Here is a 25,439-nt window from a genome sequence, read left to right on the forward strand (position 1 = left end):
ACCACTGTTAGTAACCTCAAAATATGTTGATGTTTGCTTTTTTTGACATTTAACATTGCACAACTGGGAAGAGACTGACCCTTATGTCACGGGCTATCCTAGTTTGGGGGTCGAGGGTAATTTTAAGCAAAATTGTATTTTCTTTTTTGCAAGAAATAAAGATTTATTATTATTATTATTATATTACACGCTCGTAATATAACTTTAACACTTACATAATAGAACTTTCACTACAAAGTTTAGTTAGTACTTAACTGTATATTATATGAGAGTAAACAGGGCATTTTTGATTTAACCGGGTAATACAGTTTGTTTTTGTAACAACAAAGAGGTTTAATGCCGCTGGAAATCCATTTACCATTTTGCGATTAACAAAATGTGTCCAATTTATGAAATCTTACTCAAAATCATTTGGTGGTCAACGAATATCGTAATAAATAAAAAAAAATATGACTCTTAGTCAAGAGGTGACTAGTATATTTTGTACTGCATTTCAGATTTCCGTTGTTCACGGCAGTGTACCGTATTTGTCGCGGCGAGCTGAAGCCCAATGACTTCATCGACTGCATCCGCAGCCATCCCGAGCACATGTAAGACGAAACTGATTGACGCTCTAATAACCTGCATTGCCTAGATCAGTGGTGGACAACCTTTGGATGGCCTTAAATTAAATAATTCGAAATGGCCGTTTTAGTAAAATTAGTATAATAAAATATGTAGAACAATCCATAGAAAATCTATCTAATTTAATTTAATTTAATTTAATTATTAAATTAAAAATTAAGTTAAATATATTCGAGTCCCTCTCTGTTGTAGTTGTTATGTGGAGTACATAGAATAAAATTAGTCAGCTTAATAAAAAGAAAAAAACAATTTGTCAATTAAAACACTTTTATCTCTGTCTTATTTTTGAACCTTAATATTATATTCCGATTAAAAAAAACGACTGTAAGTACTTGTTGCGATGAGTCAAAAAGATCATAATATTTTCTATCGTAATTATTGGGCGCGACGATCGTTGTGATGAGATTTGTATAAGTGTTGTTAAAGTGAGCCACATAATAAGATTGGCAAATAGAAGTTAATAATTATCAATGCCAAATGTTTGCCACCGCTGGTTTGTAAATAACTAAATAAAATATATCCATGTAATGTGTATAATATTTGAGTGCTAAGTACTTATTGTTTACGTATGTTGTTATTTAATATAATATTATAATGCATATGTTCATATTGATTAATCTGACATACATTCCAAAATGGGGTTATAACTTATATAATAATAAAAGTGAAATTTATGTGTTAATACTACAATTTATATAAAAATTCAATGCGTTCTAAATCTATATTTTAAATGAGAATAACGTTATTATTATAATAAGTGGCACCAAAGGTTTTTAACCTGCGCGCCTATTACGAGTTTGCCCTCACGTACTACCATGGATCTAGTAAAAAATTGATATGGCAAAATTGATTCAATTTTTTTCTCGTTAGAGTTTACAGTTATTAATATAAAAATTGAGGAATCTCTATGGTACGCTGTTGAAATTATTTATTTACAAGACATATAACCTAACCTAATGAACGCAAACTCTTGATACCGACGCTGGTTTGTACATATAATAAAGTCCAAAGTATATCAAAAAATTTAATTGTTATGTTTTTATTAAATCGGTTGTTATTGTTCTGTTAATTAATGAAGTTTATATTTTGTGTTATCAGTGTTCATTTCATATTAATCAATATGCACTAGCTTCTCTGTAGTATAGCTGTAACACTGACTAATACAATATATTATTAGCCTTAGATAATTTATACGTGCTGATAGACAGTGACAGCTGTGTAAAGGTCAAAAAAGAGAGGTTGACAGTAACCTCTATTTTGAGCAATGCACGCACACTAACACGTGTCACGGACTAGTAAAAATTATTAATGTGTAATCCACGGACGAGTAAAGAAAGACGGACTCCGCGCCTTGATATTAGCAAGTGAAACACCTTTATGCTAGTGTGTGTGCGGTTACGGGGTATACCAGGTACACAATTTTTTCTTCCTTAAATAATCATATATCCTCAAATACTTTTATAGTATTGTTTTTACACTTTTTCACAACGCACGACAGCATTTTTAAAATATTTTATTGCGACGCAAACTGATCTGTCACAGACGATGGCAAATCTCATAATGGCAGCCGATCTGGCCTGTATTAGTGTAAGTGTATGCGTGGGGCTATGTATTTACACGTTTACGGACTTGTTTTGGTGCTTCACTGTTATGTAAGGTGACACTGAGTCGTTCGTATTTTACTCGACCGTGACACGTGTATGTAAGACGTAGCTTGTCAAGCACACAAAAGTAATAAACCTCGCCTGTTTTCATCCGTTGTCTAGCAGCAAGAGACTATCTAGACGTATAAATTATCTAAGTTATTAGCATGTAAATGATGTATTCTGACAGCTGTGCGCAGATATTGAATAGATAATATGTTATCTGTTGTTGTTGAACATCTGTATGTGTGTGGGAGTTAATGAAAATGTATTTATGATAAAAATGTTATTAGAAGTAGTGTCGTTGAGTAGATTATAGTTATTAGGGTCGTAATGAGCGAATCACAAATATTTGGATAGCTGCAATAGATTAGACTTTTGTCGAAATTATCTTGAAATAACCTATGCTTGACTACAGCTGTGCTGTGTTAAGCAGAGGGGCTGAACACAATAATATTATTATTTGTGTTTGGAGTCAATCATGGCTACGCCCCTGTTTTGGGTTTTTTATATGTTAACTTAATTTGTAAATTTCTTTCCATGTTAAGATTAACATTGTCACTGCATGACTCTAACCCGCGTCCTCTCGGGTTCCTTCCGAGCGCTCTTACCAATTGAGCCAACCGTTCGAGTGACGCAAGGTTTAATTTGTATACTTAATTTCAGAAGTGAGGGATATCACTTTAAAATAACAAATTGTTTAGATTTGAAAGAGCGACATCTCTAGTCAAGTTCCGTATGCAATCATTGGCATTGAACAGGTTATCAACTGTAAGGAATATCCTGTATATGGACAACAATCTGAGAGTTGAACAAGACATAGCAAGATTTACGACCCTTGTCACTTGAACTTGGTACCCGACAAATTACAAATTTAATTTGTATAACTAATCCCAGAAAATAATAAACTGAGAAGAAATATTTAGAGATCAGTTGCAAGTCGCCGGGGATAATTAATTATTATAATTATTTAAAAATAATGCGTTATATTTCGTAGCAATGAAAATGGAATCCTAAAATAATTTTAAGCCAACATACCGATTAAAGTTTCAATTAACAACTACATTTCATAAGGAAAGATTAAATAAGTTTAGTTATCGACTCATTACGATCTTATGTTTTATCTAACATTCGAGATAAATAGTAGTTACTAATACACTTCAGTAAATTTTAGCTTTATTAGTATAAATAGATTCAGATGATGTCATATACCAATTAAAACATTATTTTTCTATACCTTGTATTTCACTATCCTCTGTAACCATCCAGCTCTCGCCGAATGCCATTGAGATATAATGATGTGTTGTTCTTTAATTGCATCTATGTCAAAATGTCTATTACCGACAACCAACTTTGAAGGCTAAGATTTACGGCCGTTCCCAATATTCAGTCTATCTCTTTTCTTTTTTTTTCTCTCACGATTTTTATTTCTTACTTGAGATAATAATGGTAACTATCGTTGACTTTTCCGTCCTAATAAACTTATCGATGGTAACTCACCTTATCCGTACACGCTGTCTGTCAATGGGACGACGTATAGCTTACCAGCGATAGAAGTTTGTATGGAAATTTAAATTCACGCGTCCCAATATAAGGCGATAAGAATGACTTATCGGGTATATTGGACAGCTTTAGATTATTGACAGCTAATTACTGACAGTAGAAGGTAGTAATTTATCTCTATCTGTAGATAGTATATTGGGAACGGCCGCTAGAGAGCGTACTCAGGCTAAGGATGTATAGAGCGCACATAGACTTTGCTCAGACTTAATTTACGCAAAACTTAGCTAAGTGTAAGCTTCGCATAATCTATGATATTGTTTTTATATTGAAAAATGAATGAATCAAAAATATTTATTTTGAAACGTATAGTACACATAAAAGCAACAAGTAACTTAAAATACTTACAAAGGAGACAGACAATTAAGCTCCGTTCAAAGTGAGGCAAATAACGCGCGGGACGCGTTTTAGCGTAATTCGCTCGCTCGCTTAGCCTCTCACACTGACGCGACTTCCCGCGTGTCATGTTTAGTTCTTCAGTGGAGAAACATCATACATTGTGAGATCAAACAATCCCGCCGGGCGTTCCGCTCTTGTTTCGCTTCAACTTGAGGGACTACTGGCGTCAATTTGAACACGTCCATACAAGTTAGCTGACACAATCGGCGCGAGAGACTTCCGTCGCGATATTCGCCCTAGTTTGAACAGAGCTTAAACAAACAGAATCTGAAAGAACTACCTATACGTTACAAAAATGGTCCCAACTCAGCCTGTTTGCTGGTGTGAAAACCAACGATGGTCTTCCGTTGGGCCATTTGGTGACGTCACGCAAAATATAATTTCATTATAGTCATTTCACAGCTGAAATTATACCGACCTTAAGCCCAATGCAAAGTCAAGTTCGCGTTTTATCACACTTAGCTAAGATTTACGTAAGTAAAGTCTGAGCAAAGTCTAAGTACGATCTCAGCTGATAGAGAGAGAAACTTAGCTGAGTTCAAGCTTAGAAAAAATTGATTTGGTTTTTTACAGCTGTGATTATGATGTGCTTGAGCTAAGGCAAACATTAATGCCTATATGCGCGTTAAACTAGTTACATACAGCACATTCTCAATTATTCTTAAACATTTGACGAAAGAAAATATTCTTTTTTTATTTAAAATCTAGCTACATTACTCCAAATACCTTCTTTGATATAATATGTACCTAATATTATTGTCAGTATTTCAGATAATTAAATGATCATTAGCGTATATTTAAATCTGAGCCCCTCGATATAATTGGCATCACTGATTATTGTATTATTCGGGTAGTTTAAATCGTGGCACAACAGTTGTGATGACACAAGGTTGATCTACTTTTTCTTCGGTTTATAAATCTAAGTTTTTCCTAAGTCGTCGTTATTGTGGACGCGAGCTCAGCGCATAACAAAACGATAAATATATTTATAAATACGGACTTCGATTCAACTCGCAAGAATAAGTCTGAGCAAAGTCTAAGTACGCACTATAGATCTCAGCCTATAGTTGGGCAATTACAAACGTGCGAACTGAGTCATAAAACATTACGTCAAAGGGATGGGACAGTGCCGCACAACTCGATATCGATAAAGGGATGCTGCTCGGACGCAGGTAGCTGATGACTAATGCAATAAGGTCAAATGTAGGTGTTTGTGAAAATTGTGTTATAATTGTCATTAGAGTTTCATAAGCGAAACATGGACGCATTATTCTCCAACTTAACTTTGTTAAAATTAAAGGGCAAAGTGGCATCAAAAATCAATACTTTCTAAATAGCAGATAGTCGATATCCTTTTACATGAAGCTATCGGGAATGTATCCAAAGAGGACTGGGTAAAATGTGTGAGGCATGCAGAGGAACTCCTCTGCATGCCTTGGCTAAAGCGCGATATTGTAACTACAGTATCGCGCTTTAGCCAATGCCATTTTAAGTTGTATGTTTTAAAAGCAGATATTAAAAATACACCCTAAAAATTTTTTGCATTACTTCGTTAACCTTTCCTTAATTACCTGCTAATGACTATCGACAAATCCCTTCTTTGTTGCACACAACACTAGCGGTGCGAGCGAGAGATATGCCAATAAGTGTGAGCGAGAGATCTGATAAAAATGATGTGTAACTCAGTTCGCACGTTTGTCGCCAACTATAATAGCGCTTTCGCACTACGTCCGATCAGAGTCCGATTCGTATCCGCGAAAACACGGTCCGGAGTAGTCGTAGAACTATTTTTTTTATGGAATAGGAGGACAAACGAGCGTACGTACGATCACCTGTTGTTAAGTGATCACCGCAGCCCACAATCTCTTGCAACACCAGAGGAATCACAGTAGTTTCTATGGTAGTTTACACACTAGATCGTCAACCGTAGAAATAGTTCTACGACTACTTCGGACCATGTTTTCTCGGGTACAGATCGAACGAAAGAGCTCTAAGTATATTGCCAAAAACAAACTAAGCAGAAAAAATGACATGGCTACTTTGATTACTGCTCCCTCTAATGGCGATATAAAATGCAGAATCTTTAGACAATTAATATTATAATAATTTATATCATTAATGTTAAACAACTTTGAAAATATATGTTTTATACTAATCTCATATTTCAGATTTGCACCTAAGAATATAAGCATTTACTAACAGAAACGGATTTTATGTGTTTTGTTTGCTTTTACTACGTTTTTATAATTATTGCTTTGTTTTTGTTGCATGTGGTTTTGTTAATAAATTTTTTTATTGTGCACGCTCATGTGTCCAAATATAATATGGTTGTTTATTTCATACGTCTACAAAATAATAATTTGTTATTTTTATAAGTACATATATATTTATTTACTTTGCTTTCATTATTTCATTCTAAATAATGATTATTGTTTTGTAGATAATTGTTTTATTATATTTTATAAGTAATTTCACTAATATTCTAGGGCTCAGCCGGCGGTCAAAAGTTCTCTGTGACCGGATAGAACTGTCGCCGAATGACATTATGGCATGTGTCATGCTCAGATTGCGTCACTGTTAAATGTCTAATTTGCCGCCAACCAACATACTGGCATCATGTTTTTCATCGCATTAATCTTAGATCATTTATACGTCTAGAAAGACAAAGACGACTGTGAAAACTTTAAAATTGAGTTTCGAACTAACCTCTATTTTGAGCAATACACGGCCTAAGAATAATTGTCACGCACACTAAACTAATATTCCTGGCCTGTTTTTATCGGGTGTGGAACAGCAAAAGACTCTATCTAGACGTATAAATTATCTAAGTTCATTGTATCCATTGCAAGTGTAAATAATTAAGTCATTAATTTTTCATTAACATATCCTATTAATTCAAAAGTAATACATTGTAATACATAACAAAATCACAATACATGGGAATATAAAAAGAAAAATATACTTAAATATAAGTAATCAGTAGTTTAGAGTACCTATATAAGCTATATAAATGAAACTTAATGTGAATCTGTTTTTACTGGAAAGTGATCACTTAAACTCAACTGAGCCGTACCCTCGTGTCTACTCGTAATCCCATAGAAAAATTACCCCATGAGACAATTAGGGTTTCCATTTCATAAAATAGGTAGTTACTAGTCTACTTACTAACCTATCTAGAACTTACAACAGGTATTAGGTTTTTAAGAATACTAGAAGATTATAAGACTGTATTTTTTAATTGTTGCCAGATCATTGTTGCGTTCGTTAAGCCGTTAATTTGATGATGATTCCAGTTTTTATTAAGTCACGATATTGCGTTCTATTTTAATCTCTAGTAGGCTGTAGACTACAGACTATAATTTAAAAAAGGAGTATTACGAAAACAATGATTCAATTTTCTTTTTCACTTTGTAGTCGACTTCACTATTGAAGCCAGTAAGGTTGCCGCAATGCAACTTAAGCAAGCGATATAATATACTTAAACCTCGATTGATATGATGATAGACAGCAAATCTATCAAGATGGCGCCGGCCTATTTCTTTTTGTTTAAATTTTATTATTGTAACGGAATACGTTGATTTATGTCAGGTAGTCCCTCCCCTTTTAACTAATAATAATTTGGTATTAAAATTTTGGACTTTTTCAAGAAAATTTAAGATTTTAGAATTTAAAATTTAATGTAAGGTACCAAGCAATATTAGGTATTTTATAGAATTTGTTGCGGAAATTAAAAAAAGGGGAATTGTCATGATTTCTATTATGTAAAATAACTACAACATGCATATTATAAAAATATAAGATTTTTCTTACATAATTAACGTAAACAATCGTATACACTTTGAAGTAATAAATAAGGACAAAGAATGTGATAGATATTTTACAGAGTCAATTAAAATGCAGCTAATATACATATAAACCTTGCCATCTAGATCTAAGAGACTGCATCTTGAATCCAAAATTGTCATTGTTATGTCATATTTGTTCATTTCATTGTCGAGTTGTTTGTACTTATTGCTTGACTGAAATTATATAACATGTTTTTGTTTTTGATGTTTTGTTTTTATTGTCCTGCATTCCATACTATTTCATTGGTGCTACTATATCCTTATCAGAAATACACTTGCTTACTGCCAACGTTTTACTTAAAATATGGAGGCACATACGAGAATCTACCTCTAGCTCACCTATTAACTGAAATTGTCCCCGTTAATTATTTGGGAATGTTTTTCATAAATAATCTAGTAAGAGATGAAATATTTTCAGTTATTGTAGGCATCTGATTCCAGGCAATTAGTTACATTTCATCATGGTAACTTGTTATAAGGCATGAATTGTGAACGATTTTTATATATTCGTTCAATTCCATATTTCATCATGTAAAAAGCAGAAGCCAACGTTTATAACGAAGACATCGTAAGTTTTCAGCAGATTGAAGCAATTACTTCGCATTTGAATTCGGAATAAGATCTAAATTGAAGATAATTTTCAGAAAGCGTGTGGTTAGAAAGTCCCATTGCTGTATTTCCTGAAGGTAAGGCAGGCTTCTGTTTTTCGAGTCCATTTCCATTTAGGGATATATTTCACCGAGACACCACGGTGTGTCCGTAAGCTACCAAACTAGACACCAGACAGACACCAGATTCGCCACACCACACTGTTTCAGGTATCAAAATGTACCTGAAAGAGATAGTACTACTTCTGTAAGAAAGAAAAGAAGGTTTAAGAGAAAAAAAACAGTGGTGAGTTCCTCCTTAATAGCATTCGCATTTCATATTTAAATCTCTATCGTTATAATCTGATGAGCAATTATCCTAAATTGATGGTCTACTTTGAATATCCATCGTATGCAATTGACAAACGCAATAAAAAAAAAAAGCAATAATGTTGCTTGGTGGGAGCGTCACTGGCGGCCGAGTGTGGGAGACACCATACAGCTCTATAGTAATTAGTGGTGGCGCGACCAGTAACATTCTATGCACGCGTCCGTGCACAAAATTAGTTGCGCAACCAAACGGACACCAGGTGAGTAACTTCCTATAGAGCTGTATACATTTTGTTGGTATCGGCGATTGGTTGCGCCGCCATGGTATCCCGGTGAAATATAGCCCTTACATTATTACCATAGTGCCTGACAAATCACCATCATCAAACTCACCATCATAATGTGTTACCTAATGAAAGTGGTGTTATTGTCTTTTTTTTTGCATTATTGCAATAAGAACTGTAGTAAGGCTAATGTTATTTTAATATAAAAGTAAGTAGATAACTTTTTTTAAACACCAGTGTATTGTGTGATATTTCAGGGACCTATTTGTGCTAGCAGCAAAAATATTATTGAGTATGATTAAACATTTTTACTTAAATTATTTTTAAAGTGATATCCCTTATTTCTGGGATAAATTATACAAATTTTTGTAACCAAAATTTATGAACGATGCGGAACCTGCGTCTCTCGGGTGACATCCCAGCGCTCTACTCTTAATTATTCTTTTATAAAAAAAACTTAGAAGTATCTGGCAGTCACTTGGCTATATTAGTTGAACAAAATTCAATTTTTGGTTCTGGTAAGTGGATATCAGGTTGAGATGTTTTGCCCTTCAGACAGCAATTAACAGGATTGAACGTTTAGCATACAATTTATACGGATGCTTATGAGCGCTAAATAGGTGATATGAGCATTTAATTTATGATTGAAATGAGAAAAAGTAACGTGACGCTCACCTAATGGCAGCTGATACGTCCTGCTCACCCAAAATCAAATTGTCAAGTAAAGTCTCATTGGCCCTATGTTCAACTACAGCGCCCTTCAGACCGAACTACAACTGCTTCCACGTTACTGATGCACGACAAAAAAAGACCAGTGTGTTACCCACCTAGTGTTGTGCAAAAGACCGCCCTGTAGCAGTTGGCCAGTAAAATAGCCCTTATTTTAGGTCAACCCCGCACTAAACTCCGATAAAATTTTCCTTATAAGGTCTAGGGGTCACTTACTAAGCTTTTATATCTATGTCTATATTAATATTTTTTGTATTATTATTTCTGTCCATATTTTGTGTCACTTATGCATTTTATTGTTTGATCCAATATTTTAAGAGTTAAATTATTAGTTAAAATATAACCCGAGATAGAAAAAGGGTTCATTAAATGGTCCATAAATCGTAAACGGTAAGTTTTACAAAGTTACAGGAAATAAACGATTCGAAATTTTATTCTTTTGCCAATAATATAATATCGGCCAAAAACTTTTCAAGATGGCGCTTGAAGATCCACCTGCATCTGTCAGCATTTTATGATTTTATGCTCAATAAGTAAGTACCTTATAAAAAAAGGTTCGGAAATTTAGAGCGATTTCTATTTTTACTGACCTACAGGCTTTTCGATATTTTCGCATGATTATTGATCATGATGCCTTGTAACATGTAATTGTTTACATCATAATCATTTTTATAGTATAAGCATGTACCTATAGGTATATATAATGCATATGATGTAAATAAGTATTTTTATACATTAAATTACTTTAGAAATATATACACCAATTACTTCAACATTTTGAGCATTTTTTATAAATTCAAATTTTAGAAAAGTGACGCCATCGGGTAATGCCATTTCGACGAAAAAAAATTTGTTTGTTATTGTGTGACGATCTGATAGTCCGATATTACGTAACCAATTTTGATGTTGACTTGTCAATCAAAATCGGTTATCTACAGTATCTAAGGTTCCTTTTCTATCTTGCTGTATCTCCATTAGAGATGTTCTTTGTACGCTAGTTTAATGTAAGTCTATGGTTGAAAGATTTCCCATCGGTTAGTTATTTTGCAGTGTCACTACAGTACCTAAACAACTAGTCTCACAATCACACTCAAAAATTGTCTTGAATAAAACTCTGCCTACGCGTCTATTAGGAAGAGTTTTCGTTCAGTTGTGTTTCGACCGCGCTTTAAATACAACGCCACTCAATGACTAAATGTTCAGTGAAAAATTGTCCAAATAACAGCATATCCAAACTTAAATAGAGTGTCGTATTTGTACCGCAACGGCGCCTTTTTCTGCCGTCGAGCAGTAATGTGTAAGCATTATTGTGTTTCGGTCTGAAGCACCGTAGCTAGTGAAATTACTGGTAAAATGAGACTTGACATCTTATGTCTCAAGGTGACGAGCGCAGTTGGAGTGCCATTCAGAATTTTTCAATAATCTTGAGCGGCACTGCATTCTAATGAGCAGCTTTGTAATTACCATCAGCTGAACATCGTGCTCGTCTCGTCCATTATTTTCATAAAAAAACATGCAGTGTTAATAATAACAGTAAGTATTAAAAAGGAATGAAACAGATCAATTAAAATCGATATTGATTTCTTTGACTATTTTGCATATCCTTCATATGAGGATCAAACTGTTCTTAGAAAATCACAAACTGATCAACGATCACCCAGAACCTATCCTTTCCAAGAACGAGGGCATCTTATTTTTTCCCATGTTTGGACTTGGTTTGGAAACACCCACTGAGCAGACTCTAGTATCGGGGTTAATCCAGCTTTCATTACTCGTAAGTACGTCGGACACAGCATTTGGATCGACTCCGTTAAATCTTTCAACCATTCCAACGGGACAAACGCGACGGAGTTTTTAAGACTCGGTCACATTTTGAGGTAGGTATCCCTCCGGGCACAAAGCTTCCTGACCGCTAAATGTTCATGGAGGATTTTGTGCACTTGACTCATACCGATGTCTAAGCTTGTCCAAATCAACTGATAGGTCACTTTTTTAACAGTAAAAGTAAAGTAAGAAAGTCATTAAAATTTTGAAATTTATCTCGTTTAAAATTCATGCTGACGCGAGATAATTATCAATTTAACGTCAAACGTAAAACAAATGACATGAATAAAACATAAGTACTCAATAATATTGGCAAAGAACTAATTTTCAAAGTTTAAGTTTATTTTTTTATTATGTAAGTATATTGTTTACAGGAGACCAGTTCTAAAAACTGTCAGTGTCAACCTCGTACCTCATCGATAAATAGATCGCTTGACAGCTTTGTTAAAAATCAAAGCTTTGATTTTTTGATCAAGTGATAAACGAGTGCCTTTCAAAAAACGTCTTGCGCGTTCGACCTGCGAGGTTCATTTTTTTGTTTTTATTCTTCTGCATGCCCCGTGCGTTGAGATAGGGACAGGACGCTATCTTAGTGACGTCACGTTGTGAATTATCGCCATGGAAACGTCAAAGGAGTATCCCTTTACCGTACTGGAGTATGGATAATGACAGTAAGGGTGTTCGTTAAGTAAGTCTGTTCTTTGAAGTATAGGATCAAATGCAGCAGGAAACTTCAAATCAAACATCTCAAACCACTAAATTCTCCACTAGGCTTCACTACTTTTTAACCTATTTCAATCTAACTCGCAATTAGAAGAACTTACATCATTAAATTGTTGATCTTTTATTTTGCAGGAACAAAGTAAAATGAGGTGGATTACATCAGGACTTAGCAAATATTCACTGATTCGATTCCATTATCATAGAACTAGTAAATGTGACTTATTTGTGAAAATTGTCGGTCAATGTAGTCTAGGAGCCTACTAGTTTTAGTAAATGATTAATTGATTAGTTGTTTTATCTTAAATAATAATTAAAAGAATTATAATAATAATAAATGAAATAGTTGTACCTATATAGAACCATGAAAAATAGTGATAATTTGGAAAAAATAGGTCACTTAAGTTTCTCCACATCCCTTGATGTTGAAAAACTTATCGTCTTATCGAAATTCAATGAAATTACGCATTAAAGAAAAACTGAGTCAGCGAAATTTAAACTTTTCAACTGTATTATATAAAGTTAGTAGGTACAGATGAACTCTTATGTAATTAGATAGATTATTAGTTCCTTTTTCCCCACCTATTTTATATTTTGTAAATATTTCTTATAAATAAATGTATTGTTTAGCTACATCTAATATATTATATCTGTGCTAATGCTCGCGGTAATGTCTGCATTAGGGACCTTGGGGACCGAGGCGTTTTACTTATTCATAACAGAAAATCTGCCACCCCTCGGAGAAGAAAAGACCCAAGTTACTCCCTCAGAATTGATTTCAGAGCTCTTTCTTCGCAATACATATTGAGTTATTGGTAATTTCACTATATTTATTCCCAAGCCGCTGTTTACACAACCTGCACTTTAATGTCTACGTGTTTAAATTTATTTACATAGCATGTGGTGCGTCCTTAATGCCTCCCCAAGGCTTGATAGCTGCGATTCTTTGACTTTATGATATTTTGAAGTCTAAAAACACTTTAGTGTAGTAAATTGTTACATCTGCGTACTAATACTATACTAGTTTTTTTTAGTTTTTCGTGCCACTATTTCCAAAAGTGAAGCGCCCTTTCAAATATTTTGTGTTTAATTTCGATTGAACACTGGAATTAATCACGGTTAATATGTACCTATTACCTACCGATACCTACTCGTCTCAGCCACTTAACACCCCAGTGAGGAAACTGAGCACTGTGATTGCGCGTTACTACTGCTTTAGCTATAAGTATAATATAATATATCTGTGCTATCACTTTCAACCTAGTACCCACCTATCGTTTGCAACATAATAGTAATTTTCTTACCCATATTGCGGCTGCAAGTTACCTACAAGTAAAAACTGTTTGAGTAAAGGGGATCACCTACACATTACGCGCGAGTTGAATGCAGAGTTCAGGAATACGATAGTGCTGTGACCTTATTATAATTGATGATCATAATCATGAGTGTCGATAAATTGAAAGAATGATTTAAATTTATCATTTTAACGTAATAGTTTAAAGCTAATAATAATTAATTCCGCTTTTCTTCTTAAACAATTTTCGCTATTTCTCGTGCTTGATGATGAATAAAAACTTTTATTTAGAACGGAACCTGATGGACTCGGATCAGTCATTATTAAAATCTAAAAATAACACGGGGTCACAACTTTAATATTAACGCGATAACACGGTAAGCGTACGATAACTGTCTACGACGGCACATCACTACACTGTAGGTGGGCGAAGCGAGGCATGCGGACAGCGGGGGGAGATGCTCTCCCTTTACCCCAGGCTCCGACTGCATTCAACTCGCGCGCTAACTGTACGTCTTTTCCGCAAGTTAGGTATATTTATAATATATATATATATGTACTACATGTATAATTATTAAATTTATATATATATATAAGTACTACATGTATAATTATTAAATTTATTTTATCTGTTGTTGTATATTTATTTTATATGTAGTCTACTTTATCAAATTATATTGGATTGTTTTAACACAGTATTTTTATTATCTCTTTATCTTCCACAACACCACAGATACCCAAACAAGCACAATTATTGCGGCTTTTTGTAATTTCGATAAACTCAAACATTTTTATGAGAAAAATCACGAAACAAGCAAGACGTGCAAATTATGTACAATACAGTGGCGCGAAGCGCTTCTGATGAATCTCTTTGCCCAGTAATTTCGATAGCTCGGGTTTGAAAGGTGCCTTTCAAACCGAAACAATATTGGTTGCACATTACTGATTTACAACAGAAAACCCACTGAGCTGGCATTCCGTGCTAAGAAGCTTCCCACTGGAAATGAGTATTGGCCACTGTGTTAAAAATTTGTAAGGATTTTCCAAATGTGTGACTTGAAAAACTGACGAAGTTTCGAAGAAACGCTAACTTAAAATCATACAAGAATGAAGAAGAGATGTATGAGAAAATTGTGATTGCCTTGTCAAATATTATTATAATATGTATATATAATAATAATATATTATAAATATATTATTAATTAACGTCGCTTCATTGAGCGTCTTCTACCGTATTTATCACGGTGAGTGTTCCGAGGAACTGTTAAATGGCTGGCTGAATTTCTGCCACCGAATCCCACGACACGTCACAAATTAGGATATCACCCCCACATCTGGATGTGTGGCGGTCCTCCACAGTACGTTTTCAAGGAACTTTCTTTCACGTACAACAAAGCTGTGGAATGAGCTTCCTTGTGCGGTGTTTCCGGGACGATACCACATAGGTGCCTTCAAAAATAGCGCGTATTAGGCCGGCGACGCTCCTGTGATTGCTTTGGTGTTGCAAGAGAATGTGGGCGGAGGTGATCACTTTACATTAGCTGACCCTTACGCTCGTCATCTAGTATCAAAAATAAAATATTATTATGAATTTCACGAGCCAACGATAATAATAGCCGATAACAATGTGAAGTATGAACTAGATTTTGGAATCAATTTAACTTTGCATTGCTCGAAATTGAAATATGATAGCGGGGTGTTCCTCTACAGACGAGCCTTCTCCTGTAACACTCACTAAAAAGAGCGAAGCCTTTATGGAGTGTGTATATGCTGTAAGAATCAATTGTATACCTACACAATTTATTACTATAATTTGTATAATTTATCTAGATCGGTTACATAATATTTGTCAATTCTTTGTTGTTAAGAAGTTTTTATTTTTATGAAACATTAAAAGAATGACAGTTGACGTTTGTAGAAAACAAACGTCATCTGTAAGCCTTGAAATGTTTAAAGCTGGTTGCCAACTGATTGTCGAACCGTGCACACATGCACTAATAAATCTGTTATTAACGAAGACATCCTCGTGGGATCAATAAAATCTACTTGTAATTTCCGCGCCAAAGCCATTTTGTGGTGATAAAAAAATTGAAGATCTTTTAGTGGCGAAAATATGAATAGTGTTTCCGATCGTATGACACCTACTCGTGAACATCGCCGTAGAAGAAAATCTAAGGTTACGAAGTCTAGAAGTCGGAGCAGGAGTCATTCAACGAGACTGAGGCGTGATCGCAGATTTCGAAGTACGACGCGTGGCAGAACAAAATCAGAGGTTCATGTAAAAAGAACACAACGTCGTCGTCATTCCAGTTGAAGTCAAGGTTCGGACGAGCTTCGACACAAACGGAAACGGACACGTACAGTCCGTTCACCGCATGACGAACATGGTGGCAGTTCACGCGATGAATATTCTGGACGACGTGCGAGGTCATCGAGGGACCATGGTACACCGAGTATCGGCGCGAGCAGACGTCGATCCAGAAGCATTTCACCGAGACGTACACACGTGAGTCGTTCCGATTTTAATGATAGTACTACGCAGTTATTATTGACAAAATTGATTGAATCTATTTCTAATAACCGTCCGGAAGGAAATAAATTCCCCATGTTAGGAAATGTTATTCCAGAGTTTGATCCCATGATCAAAGGCCAAACTATTAATTCTTGGCTTAGCAAAGTGGAGGAAAGTGCACGATTATATAAGTGGGGTAAAGATCAGATAATTCACTATGCACTTCCTAAGCTGAGTGGCGTAGCAAAATCATGGTATCAAACACTGCCGTCAATGTCGTTTTCATGGCCTGAGTGGAAAGTTAAACTGTTAGAATCCTTTCCGCATAGTGATGATTACGCTGAATTGTTGACTGAGATGTTATCCCGAAAAGCTAAATATAATGATTCTTTGGAACTATATTATTATGATAAAATAAACCTTTTGAACCGTTGCGAGATAAAAGGAAAACGTGCAGTGGACTGCTTACTACACGGCATAGAAGATCGATCATTGAGGTTAGGAGCTAAAGCTGCGAAATGTAAAGAGCCAGAACAAGTATTGGAATATTTTCAATCGATCAAGCAACAACCACGAGATTCGGAAATTAGGTTAAAGACAATGACAAGAAACCTACCGTTACAAATGCTAATTTGAATCAAACGACAAATTCGAAAGTTAGCCGTCCGCGCGAAAATACAGGACCCGTAGTTTGTTACAACTGTAATGAAACTGGCCATTATAGTTTCAGATGTACTAGGAAAATATTCAAATGTAATATTTGTAATAAATTAGGACATTTATCAACTAATTGTCCGAAATTACCAGCTAATGATAATAATAAGTCAGATTCCTCCAAAGAAAAGTCGGTTATGAAATTAGATACGATTAGTACAAGTAACGACAAATATTTAGTTGACCTGAAACTGAATGGCCAACCTCTAAAAGGATATGTGGACTTAGGTAGTCAGTGTACTCTTATACGTCATAGCGAAGCAGAAGCGTTAGGGATTCAGTGGACAAATAATGGTCATTTACCAGTTATGCGCGGCATAGGAAACCATGTTGTCGCACCATTAGGTAAGGCTATTGTGCAAATAGACATTCATGGTATTTCAGAAACAGTCGAAAGTTATGTAGTAGATGATACAGTTGTCAAGCACGCACTGTTAATTGGGCATAGCTTCACTGAGCAACCGGGAATCGTAATAACAAAAACAAGCGACGCATTAATCTTCGAACGGAACTCGCCTGAGAAATTATGTTTACGGCTATCTGAAGATATTTCGATCCCCCCAAATGACATGATAGTTATAAAAATTATTTGTGAAAATGATCGTTATTCCGGTACATTTTATATACATGGGTCCTTACGCGGATATCCGGGAAAGGAATATTATTTGATGCCTGGTGAATATACTATGACTAATGGGACTGGAGTCGTATTAGTTCGTGGTTTATCTAAGACTCCCATAAGGCTAGAAAGTGGCATGTTGATAACGCGAGCTTTACGCACAAACGATTGTAAAAGAGTAAACGTGCTGGATTTTAGTAACTCACACTTAAATAGTTCACTCAATGTTGGTAATAACCTATCTAAAGATAAAGTTGAACGTTTGAAGGAGACTTTACTGATGTATAATGAATGTTTTTCCACCAACTTAAAGGATATAGGCTTTACCAATATAGAAAAAATGTAAATTGAGTTAACCAATTCAACCCCTGTAGTGTATAGGCCATATAGGTTATCCTATCCCGATCGAGAACTGGTTCGATCAATGGTTAAGGAGATGCTTGATGCGGATGTCATATGTGAATCCAATTCCGCTTCTTTTGGTTAAGAAGAAAACTGGAGACAGAGTTGCACACCGACGCCTCAAAATATGGCATTGCAGGCATTTTAATGCAGCGTGGTAGTGACGGGCTTTTAAGGCCCGTGGCGTATTATAGTCGGAAAACTACTAGCGATGAACAAAAAATGCACTCCTATGATTTAGAAACGTTAGCAGTGGTATCATCATTGAATAGATTTCGCGTGTATCTGTTGGGATTAAAATTTAAAATTATAACTGACTGTAATGCGCTATGGACAGCTACGACTAAACGAGACTTAGTACCGAGAATAGGGCGTTGGTGGATTCAACTCCAGGAATTTGATTGTGAAATCGAGTATAGATCCGGTATAAAAATGACGCACGTGGACGCACTCAGTCGCGCTCCGGTAACTGAGCCTGAAGTTACTGCTAGACCTCATGTCATTGATGTGCTTGCTATCGAAGAAAAAGATTGGATCGCGACAGTGCAAAGTGCTGATGAAGACGTTATGAGAATTAAATAAATTTTATCAAATAAAGAAACACAGTTTATTGCGGACGTCCACAAAAATTACCAATTAAAAGGCGATCACGTATACAAAATAGAGGACAATGGTGTTAAGTGGCTAGTTCCAAAGTCCGTTAGGTGGCAACTGCTACGAATGAACCACGATGACGTAGGTCACTTCGGCTATGAGAAAACATTAAAAAGACTAAAAAGTTCATTTTGGTTTCCTAAAATGCGTCGATTTACTAAGAAATGTGTTGCCGCATGTCTAGAATGCGCTTACCATAAGACACCCGGTGGAGCTAAAGAGGGAATGCTGCATCCCATTCCCAAACCTGATATCCCCTTCCATACCCTGCATGCCGATCACTTGGGCCCGTTCGTTCGTTCGCGGAGAGGAAATATATACCTGTTAGTAGTAATCGACTCTTTAACAAAGTTTATAACTATTAAACCGGTCAGAGACACAAAGACAACCACGGCTATACGTATATTTAAAGAACATTTTATTTATTTTGGGGTACCTTCGCGACTAATTACCGACCGCGGAACGTGCTTTACGAGCGCAAAGTTCAAAAGTTTTACATCTAGCATAGGTATAAAGCATATCTTAAATGCGGTGGCGACTCCGCGAGCGAACGGTCAGGTAGAGAGGTTCAATCGGATGATATCGGATGCCCTAAGTACCAAATATGACAACGGCAAAAATGACAACACTTGGGACGAATATGTCGGCGACGTTCAACTGGGGCTAAATACTATGATTAACAAAACAACCGGTAAAAGCCCATCTGAATTGTTATTCGGCTATAATGTAACGAACACGTCAGAAAATATATTAAGCGATGTCATTAATGAGACAATTGAGCGAGTTAGTGGAGATGATATGATAGAGTTAAGAAATAAGACTATGGATAAAATTGAGAAAGAACAGAACGTAGCCAAAAATCGTTTCGATAAAAGAAGAAAATTACCTACAAAATATAACATAGGTGACCTTATTAGGATAGAAAGGACGTTGTTCGATAAGGATAGATTAGGGAAATCCAAGAAATTAATACAAAAATTCCATGGGGCCCATGGATATTATAGGATTATCAAAATTCTACCCAATGATCGATTTTTAGTAGAAGACACCCCTCTTACTAAAAAGGGAAGAAAAGATATGAAAACGTAGTCTCAATCGATAAGATAAACCCATGGTTAAATTTTAAAGGAGTAGATAGCGAAAACGACAGTGACGAGGATGATTGTAATAATACTCTAAATAATGATGTAAATAAAGATGATGTACATAGACCGAACAGTGATTCTAATTAAGAACTCAATTAAAATTTATTGATTAGTTTATAAATAGATTGAGATAGATTATACATGTATATTTTATGATGGTATGGGTCACGAGTGAACAGTGCATAACGTACAGATCGCGACAGACTATACTAGAATCTGATTATTGCGGCTGTTAACAAAGAAAAATTAAAAACAAAAATGAAAGAGAGCGATAGTTTTCATTATACATGTGTAATCACTGAAAGCATAGGTTGTGAGCAGTTAGTGCTTCACGCATAGATAACTGCAGATCACGACAGACTGTGCGCGATTGCGAAAAGGGATTGTGACCGTGATTGAGATATGTTCTGAGCGGACAGTGCCTCTTAATTGCACAGATGTTCGCAGATCAGAACTATAGAATAATAAGTAGAAAGTGAATGAATTGATAATGATATGAATATGAAGTGTTATACTATTTGATTGTAACTATTAGGATACTGAATAAATTAATTTATGTAAGTTAATATATTTAATTATTATGTTATATAGTGTAATTGTCAAATAAAATAATATCAAAATATGTTGTAAACCATATACGAGTATTTATATATATATTAAGTTTCAAATCAAAGTAAAAAGTATAAGAACGAAACTCTAAAAGTGCGAGGACTCACTTTAATAGGATGGCCGATTGTAAGAATCAATTGTATACCTACACAATTTATTACTATAATTTGTATAATTTATCTAGATCGGTTACATAATATTTGTCTATTCTTTGTTGTTAAGAAGTTTTTATTTTTATGAAACATTAAAAGAATGACAGTTGACGTTTGTAGTAAACAAACGTCATCTGTAAGCCTTGAAATGTTTAAAGCTGGTTGCCAAGTGATTGTCGAACCGTGCACACATGCACTAATAAATCTGTTATTAACGAAGACATCCTCGTTTTATTTGTGGAAATTCGAAGTGATATTACAATGATTTTTGTAAAGGGTCATGTCATAACGACTTAAAACACCTTTTCTTACATGACTAAAAAACAAGCAGAACTTAATAAATAAAACAAATGCATTTTAATATTTTTAATTAACTTTAATACATTTCATTTTATCAACAGCAACATTTTTAATATATCCATTATAAAAATCTAACGCCGATATTTCCCGCTTCCCAACTATCCTCACTGATCTAAAATAAACATACCTATTATCCTTACATAATATTTTAATAGCGTGCAATCTCTTGCAGTATTCCAGGCTTCCTGCTGGCTTATTATCAATATTTTCTTCTTCATCTTTATTTATGAATGCGTTAAACAGTTTCATTGGTTTATTCCTAAAATTTGTAGTGAGTGGATACAGGCCGTATATAGCTCTGTATAAGTTGTACACTTGTTTGGCTGTCATATCTGACCATCGTACCTCACTGATGCTTTTATTGATTTTCTTAGCTGAAATATTCATATAATAATTAGGTTGTATTTTCCCAAAGCTAAAGAAAACAAAACAAAGTAAATCTAAATTGATTTTCAAACAAGTCTAATACAGACACACTTCTACACAAATTATCTTGCCCTAAAATAGGCATATACTATGGCTGCAACACAACAATGTATTTGATACGATAAATACATAAATAAATACAAACATACATGACTCGGAAACTAACACCACACACTTGAAACACTTGATGAATATAAAGATACACGATCGGAAGATACGTCATAAATTAGGATATCATCCCCCACCCTTGGTATGGGATTACAAGGAACTTTCTCCATGTACAACCTAGGTGTGGAAAGAGCTTCCTTGTGTGGTGTTTCCCAGGAGGATACGACATGGGTTCTTTTAAAAAAAGCACATACGCTTTTCTAAAAGGCAGGAATGCAGTTGTTTTTCCTCTGGTGTTACAAGAGAAAGCGGGTGGTGGTGGTCACTAAACGTTAGATGACCCGTATGATCCTATTTCCTCCTCTTCCATACAAAAATGTAAATTGCATACTTCACATTATTGGCCTTAATTAAACTCATGTTTGAGTTCAGTAGCTCTTACACCAACCCCACCCCACCCTGAGTCTCTGAAGTACATATTAAACAAATAGGTAGCATCTATTTAAAGGTTAAACATCTTTTATTGTTCACAATAATTTTGCTTTCTGTAGATGGCAAGGTGATGCATAAATAAAGTAGATAATTTCATTCACCATTTGCCTATTGGGGCACAGTTAGGACAGACTCATTAATAAAAAACACACTGTAATCAACCATAGTTGAAAAAGGTACTTGAAATGTACTTTTATTAGATTGAGTGAACAAGCAAGGTGGCCTCATGATGATATGTAAATACTGCTGTCCAAAGACATCAGCTGTACAAGTGTTGCTCAGTTTTGATACAATAAATATAACCCTCTGTCCTTAAATGCTGCAATATTAACCTTATTATATTTTTATGAAGGTGATTTCAATTGAATAAAACAAACAATTATAAGTACCATATGTTACACAGTGGTTGCTCTGCGGTTTTGCATTATCCAGGCTAGATGGAAGACATCTCAAACAGTCTACAAGCATTTCTGCACCTATATCTGATAATTGTGTAGTCAATTGTGGTAACAATATGTCTTCTGGCACTTGCACTTCTTTCTGACTTATTATCTCACCTGAAATATGCAGGAAATGGGATTTTATGTAAATTTATCTGATTAATATTATATGATTTTGGGGTTTAAGAGATAAAATATCTAATAAGTAGTTTTTAGTTTATACTATAAATATAACCTTTATACCAAGTTCCTGGCCCATTTAACTACTTTACTGTTTCACCTGATTCCTGCAGCCGAATTCCGCCTTCTCATGTCACACCACAAATTAGGATATCATCCCCACCATCTGGATTTGTGGTGTTCCCCCACAGTGTGGTTTTCAAGTAACTTTCTTCCATATACTATGAAGCTGTGGAATGAGATTCCCTATGCAGTGTTTCTGGGACAATATTATGTGGGTACCTTTAAAAAACCACATACATCTTCCTCAAAGGCCGGCAACACTCCTGTGATTCCTCTGATGTTGAAAAAGAATGTGAGCAGTGGTGATCGCTTAACACCAGTTGACCTGTACACTTGTTTATCTTCCTTTTCCACAATAAAACTTACATACCTTAATTAGGTACATAGGTATACATACCTTTTAATTTATGTTAACCCGCCTGAGTTAAAACCTGAATTTTAGTTTTCTGACTAATTACAAATTAATTATGTAACAAAACATTAAATAACACACACCTACATCAAATAGATCTGGTTTAATCTTCATGAGGGATACTCCAGCAACCTCATCACCATGGAGCAAGGTGTGGATAATTGGAGCTGCCCCGCGCCATCTTGGTAGTAAGCTCGGGTGGACATTTACCATACCTCTGGAATACTGATAAAGTGTTTACTAACTTACACATATCTTATTTACTTCCTAGGTGTCATAAATTTTGTTAGTTTTACACAAAATTTTTCCACTAAGAGGACTAATTTTCTAAGTACAACAAGTTTTTTGAGTGCCTTCAAAGAGAAAAAAAAGTGTGTGTGTCAGCTCCGACGCACAACTGGAGTTTACTCCTCCAGAACGATTGTCTTTGAACAGGTAATAGGTTAGGTTAAAAATTTTCTATTTGGTGTGAAATGTGCTATATATACTCTACATATTAAATTAAACATTTAATTATGTGAGCTATGCATATGAATTTGTATGAACTATATTGATAATTCAATATTTAATCAATATTAAGAACACATGTTTATACATACAATTCATGTCATATTAATGTATTAATTGTAACTTACTTAGTACCCACATGCTAATCAGATTTTCCCACACTATTATTTACATCACTTTCTTCCATAATTTATAGAATTTTCACTTAACTTTATGAAAGTATAATAATAAATCAATTTCAATAATATAATTAAGCTTCAAAATACAAGAAAAGAAAAATGATGTTTGCTATCTGTATCACTGCAATACAACTAATGCGCGAGAAATGATGAGCACCAAAAACGTTACTATCCCATTTGATGAGTAGGTTATAGTCTCCATATTTTTCTCATTCCGGGTGCCTTATATGAAAATCAATTCTTAAGGAGTAAACTCCAAAAAAATACTCCACACTTCTTTTCCACAGTCCTCTTATCCTATCAACCAAGATTTCGAAAATATTTGGTCAGTGTGACAAGAGAAAGTACTAGTAAATAGGTAGAGCAGTACCAATATAGGATTTAGAAAATAACAACTTTTTTAAGTGATATAAAATTTAGTTTTACTTACAAGGGAAACTTATCTAATACTTCTTTCTTGATAAGGTGTCCAAAAGCAACAATCAGACCGATATCATATTCATTCTCCTTCAAATGTAAATTTGACCATGTTAATAAGTTAATATCTTCCGACATAGCAAACTTTTCTATTGTACTTTTATTTATTGAATTATTAGCTGTGACTAGATCTAATCGGTTTATTATATTTTCAGTTTTCCTAAACATGAAAACAAAAATAATTACAGAGTATTTAAGTGCTTCAATGTATATATGTCAGCAAATAAGTAAATATTATTTATTATATTTTGCAAGTGTTTTGGTTGTTTTCTTTACCTGAATTTATTAACCTTTTGTAAACTGTTGAGAGCTATTGCATCGGATCCAAAAAATAAGGCATTATAAGGAGGTTTAGTACTATAACAGTTGAAAAATAAACACTTTTCATTTAAAAAATTCAATTTTGGATATTGCGATAGGTTACGTATTTTGAACTTCATTTTAGTAATCACAGAGTACTTTTAGTTTGATATATTATGTACAAGAATGTTGATAATAATATTCTCTAAATTGCATAATTAATATTAACATCACTTATTAGATTTTAAATACGATACTTTTAAAATCAGCCAGAGTATGTGAGTACTGAGTAGGTAGGTACGTATCACAGCTGAGTTGACTTCAGGGGTGGGACAGTCGCCTTATAGTGACGTTTTCAGAAAACTGTAGTGCCATCTGTTAGTTGGCCCCAAAATTAAAGCTCGCTTTGAAACCTGCCCACTGGTCATAAAATGGCAGCTACTTCTAGCGTTTGCACTTTGCGCATGTATGTAGCTCTCGTGTTCCATTTTGCATATTTATGGTATTGAAATCGAAGTGTAAGTGCGTCGAGTCGAGCCTTCGCCTTGCTGTTGCGAATTCACTCCAAAAATCTCCTTAATCTATGAATTTCTACTTTTTGTGATAGAGACACTTTTGTTTGTGGAATTTATGAACTTTGGTGTAATGCCGAGACGTTGTGCTTTCGGTTGTGCTCTCCGTGATAAGTAAATTATTCTCTAAAATCTTAACAGTATAGTTGACTAATCTTGTGATAAATAAAGTATCATATAAGGTTTGTTCTACTCTCAGGTTCTACTACCGGTCCGTAGATTGAATTTGCAATCATGGTTAAAACTATTATAAACATCCGGTTTTCTGTATCTTGCC

General features: G+C 34.7%; 2 protein-coding genes across 7 annotated transcripts in view; one reads left to right on the plus strand and one right to left on the minus strand.

Moving 5' to 3' along the window:
• The window catches only part of LOC126976818 (glycerol-3-phosphate dehydrogenase [NAD(+)], cytoplasmic), a 39,342-nt gene extending 24,812 nt beyond the window's left edge, over window positions 1–14,530 (plus strand). The window contains exons 8-10 of one of the 4 annotated variants that reach the window (XM_050825431.1): window positions 498–590; window positions 8,716–8,757; window positions 12,681–14,530. In XM_050825431.1, coding sequence (XP_050681388.1) covers window positions 498–590; window positions 8,716–8,755 — 133 coding nt within the window. In that variant the 3' untranslated portion in view covers window positions 8,756–8,757; window positions 12,681–14,530. Of the gene's footprint in view, window positions 1–497; window positions 591–6,394; window positions 6,441–6,712; window positions 8,277–8,715; window positions 8,758–12,680 lie in introns of those variants that run through there. The other 3 variants (XM_050825435.1, XM_050825432.1, XM_050825434.1) reach the window with 3 other exon arrangements.
• Window positions 14,531–20,997: 6,467 nt separating this feature from the next.
• LOC126976822 (methionyl-tRNA formyltransferase, mitochondrial) lies at window positions 20,998–24,892 on the minus strand. Of its 3 annotated transcripts, none has more exons than XM_050825439.1 (5): window positions 24,567–24,892; window positions 24,244–24,450; window positions 23,211–23,344; window positions 22,422–22,589; window positions 20,998–21,380 (listed from the first exon to the last, which is right to left on the minus strand). In XM_050825439.1, the coding sequence occupies exons 1-5, from the start codon at window positions 24,728–24,730 to the stop codon at window positions 21,013–21,015; spliced, it is 1,041 nt and encodes a 346-aa protein (XP_050681396.1). In that variant the 5' UTR covers window positions 24,731–24,892; the 3' UTR covers window positions 20,998–21,012. The 3 variants fall into 3 exon arrangements, with proteins under 3 accessions (XP_050681396.1, XP_050681397.1, XP_050681398.1); XM_050825440.1 differs by having other exon boundaries at window positions 24,581–24,725; XM_050825441.1 differs by lacking the exon at window positions 24,567–24,892 and having other exon boundaries at window positions 23,211–23,352; window positions 24,244–24,392.
• Window positions 24,893–25,439: the final 547 nt, after the last annotated feature.

Source organism: Leptidea sinapis, chromosome 42, assembly GCF_905404315.1.
Source record: "Leptidea sinapis chromosome 42, ilLepSina1.1, whole genome shotgun sequence".
NCBI classification, from domain to species: Eukaryota; Metazoa; Arthropoda; class Insecta; order Lepidoptera; family Pieridae; genus Leptidea; species Leptidea sinapis.

Bases quoted from the DNA above. Each gene is read 5' to 3' on its own strand.
- LOC126976822 (XM_050825439.1), bottom strand. From the start codon at position 24,730: ATGAAGTTCAAAATACGTAACCTATCGCAATATCCAAAATTGAATTTT. The intron at 23,345-24,243 runs GTAAGTAAAACT...TCAGTATTCCAG, and splicing joins GTATTAGATAAGTTTCCCTT to AGGTATGGTAAATGTCCACC. The intron at 22,590-23,210 runs GTGTGTGTTATT...TGCATATTTCAG, and splicing joins ACCAGATCTATTTGATGTAG to GTGAGATAATAAGTCAGAAA.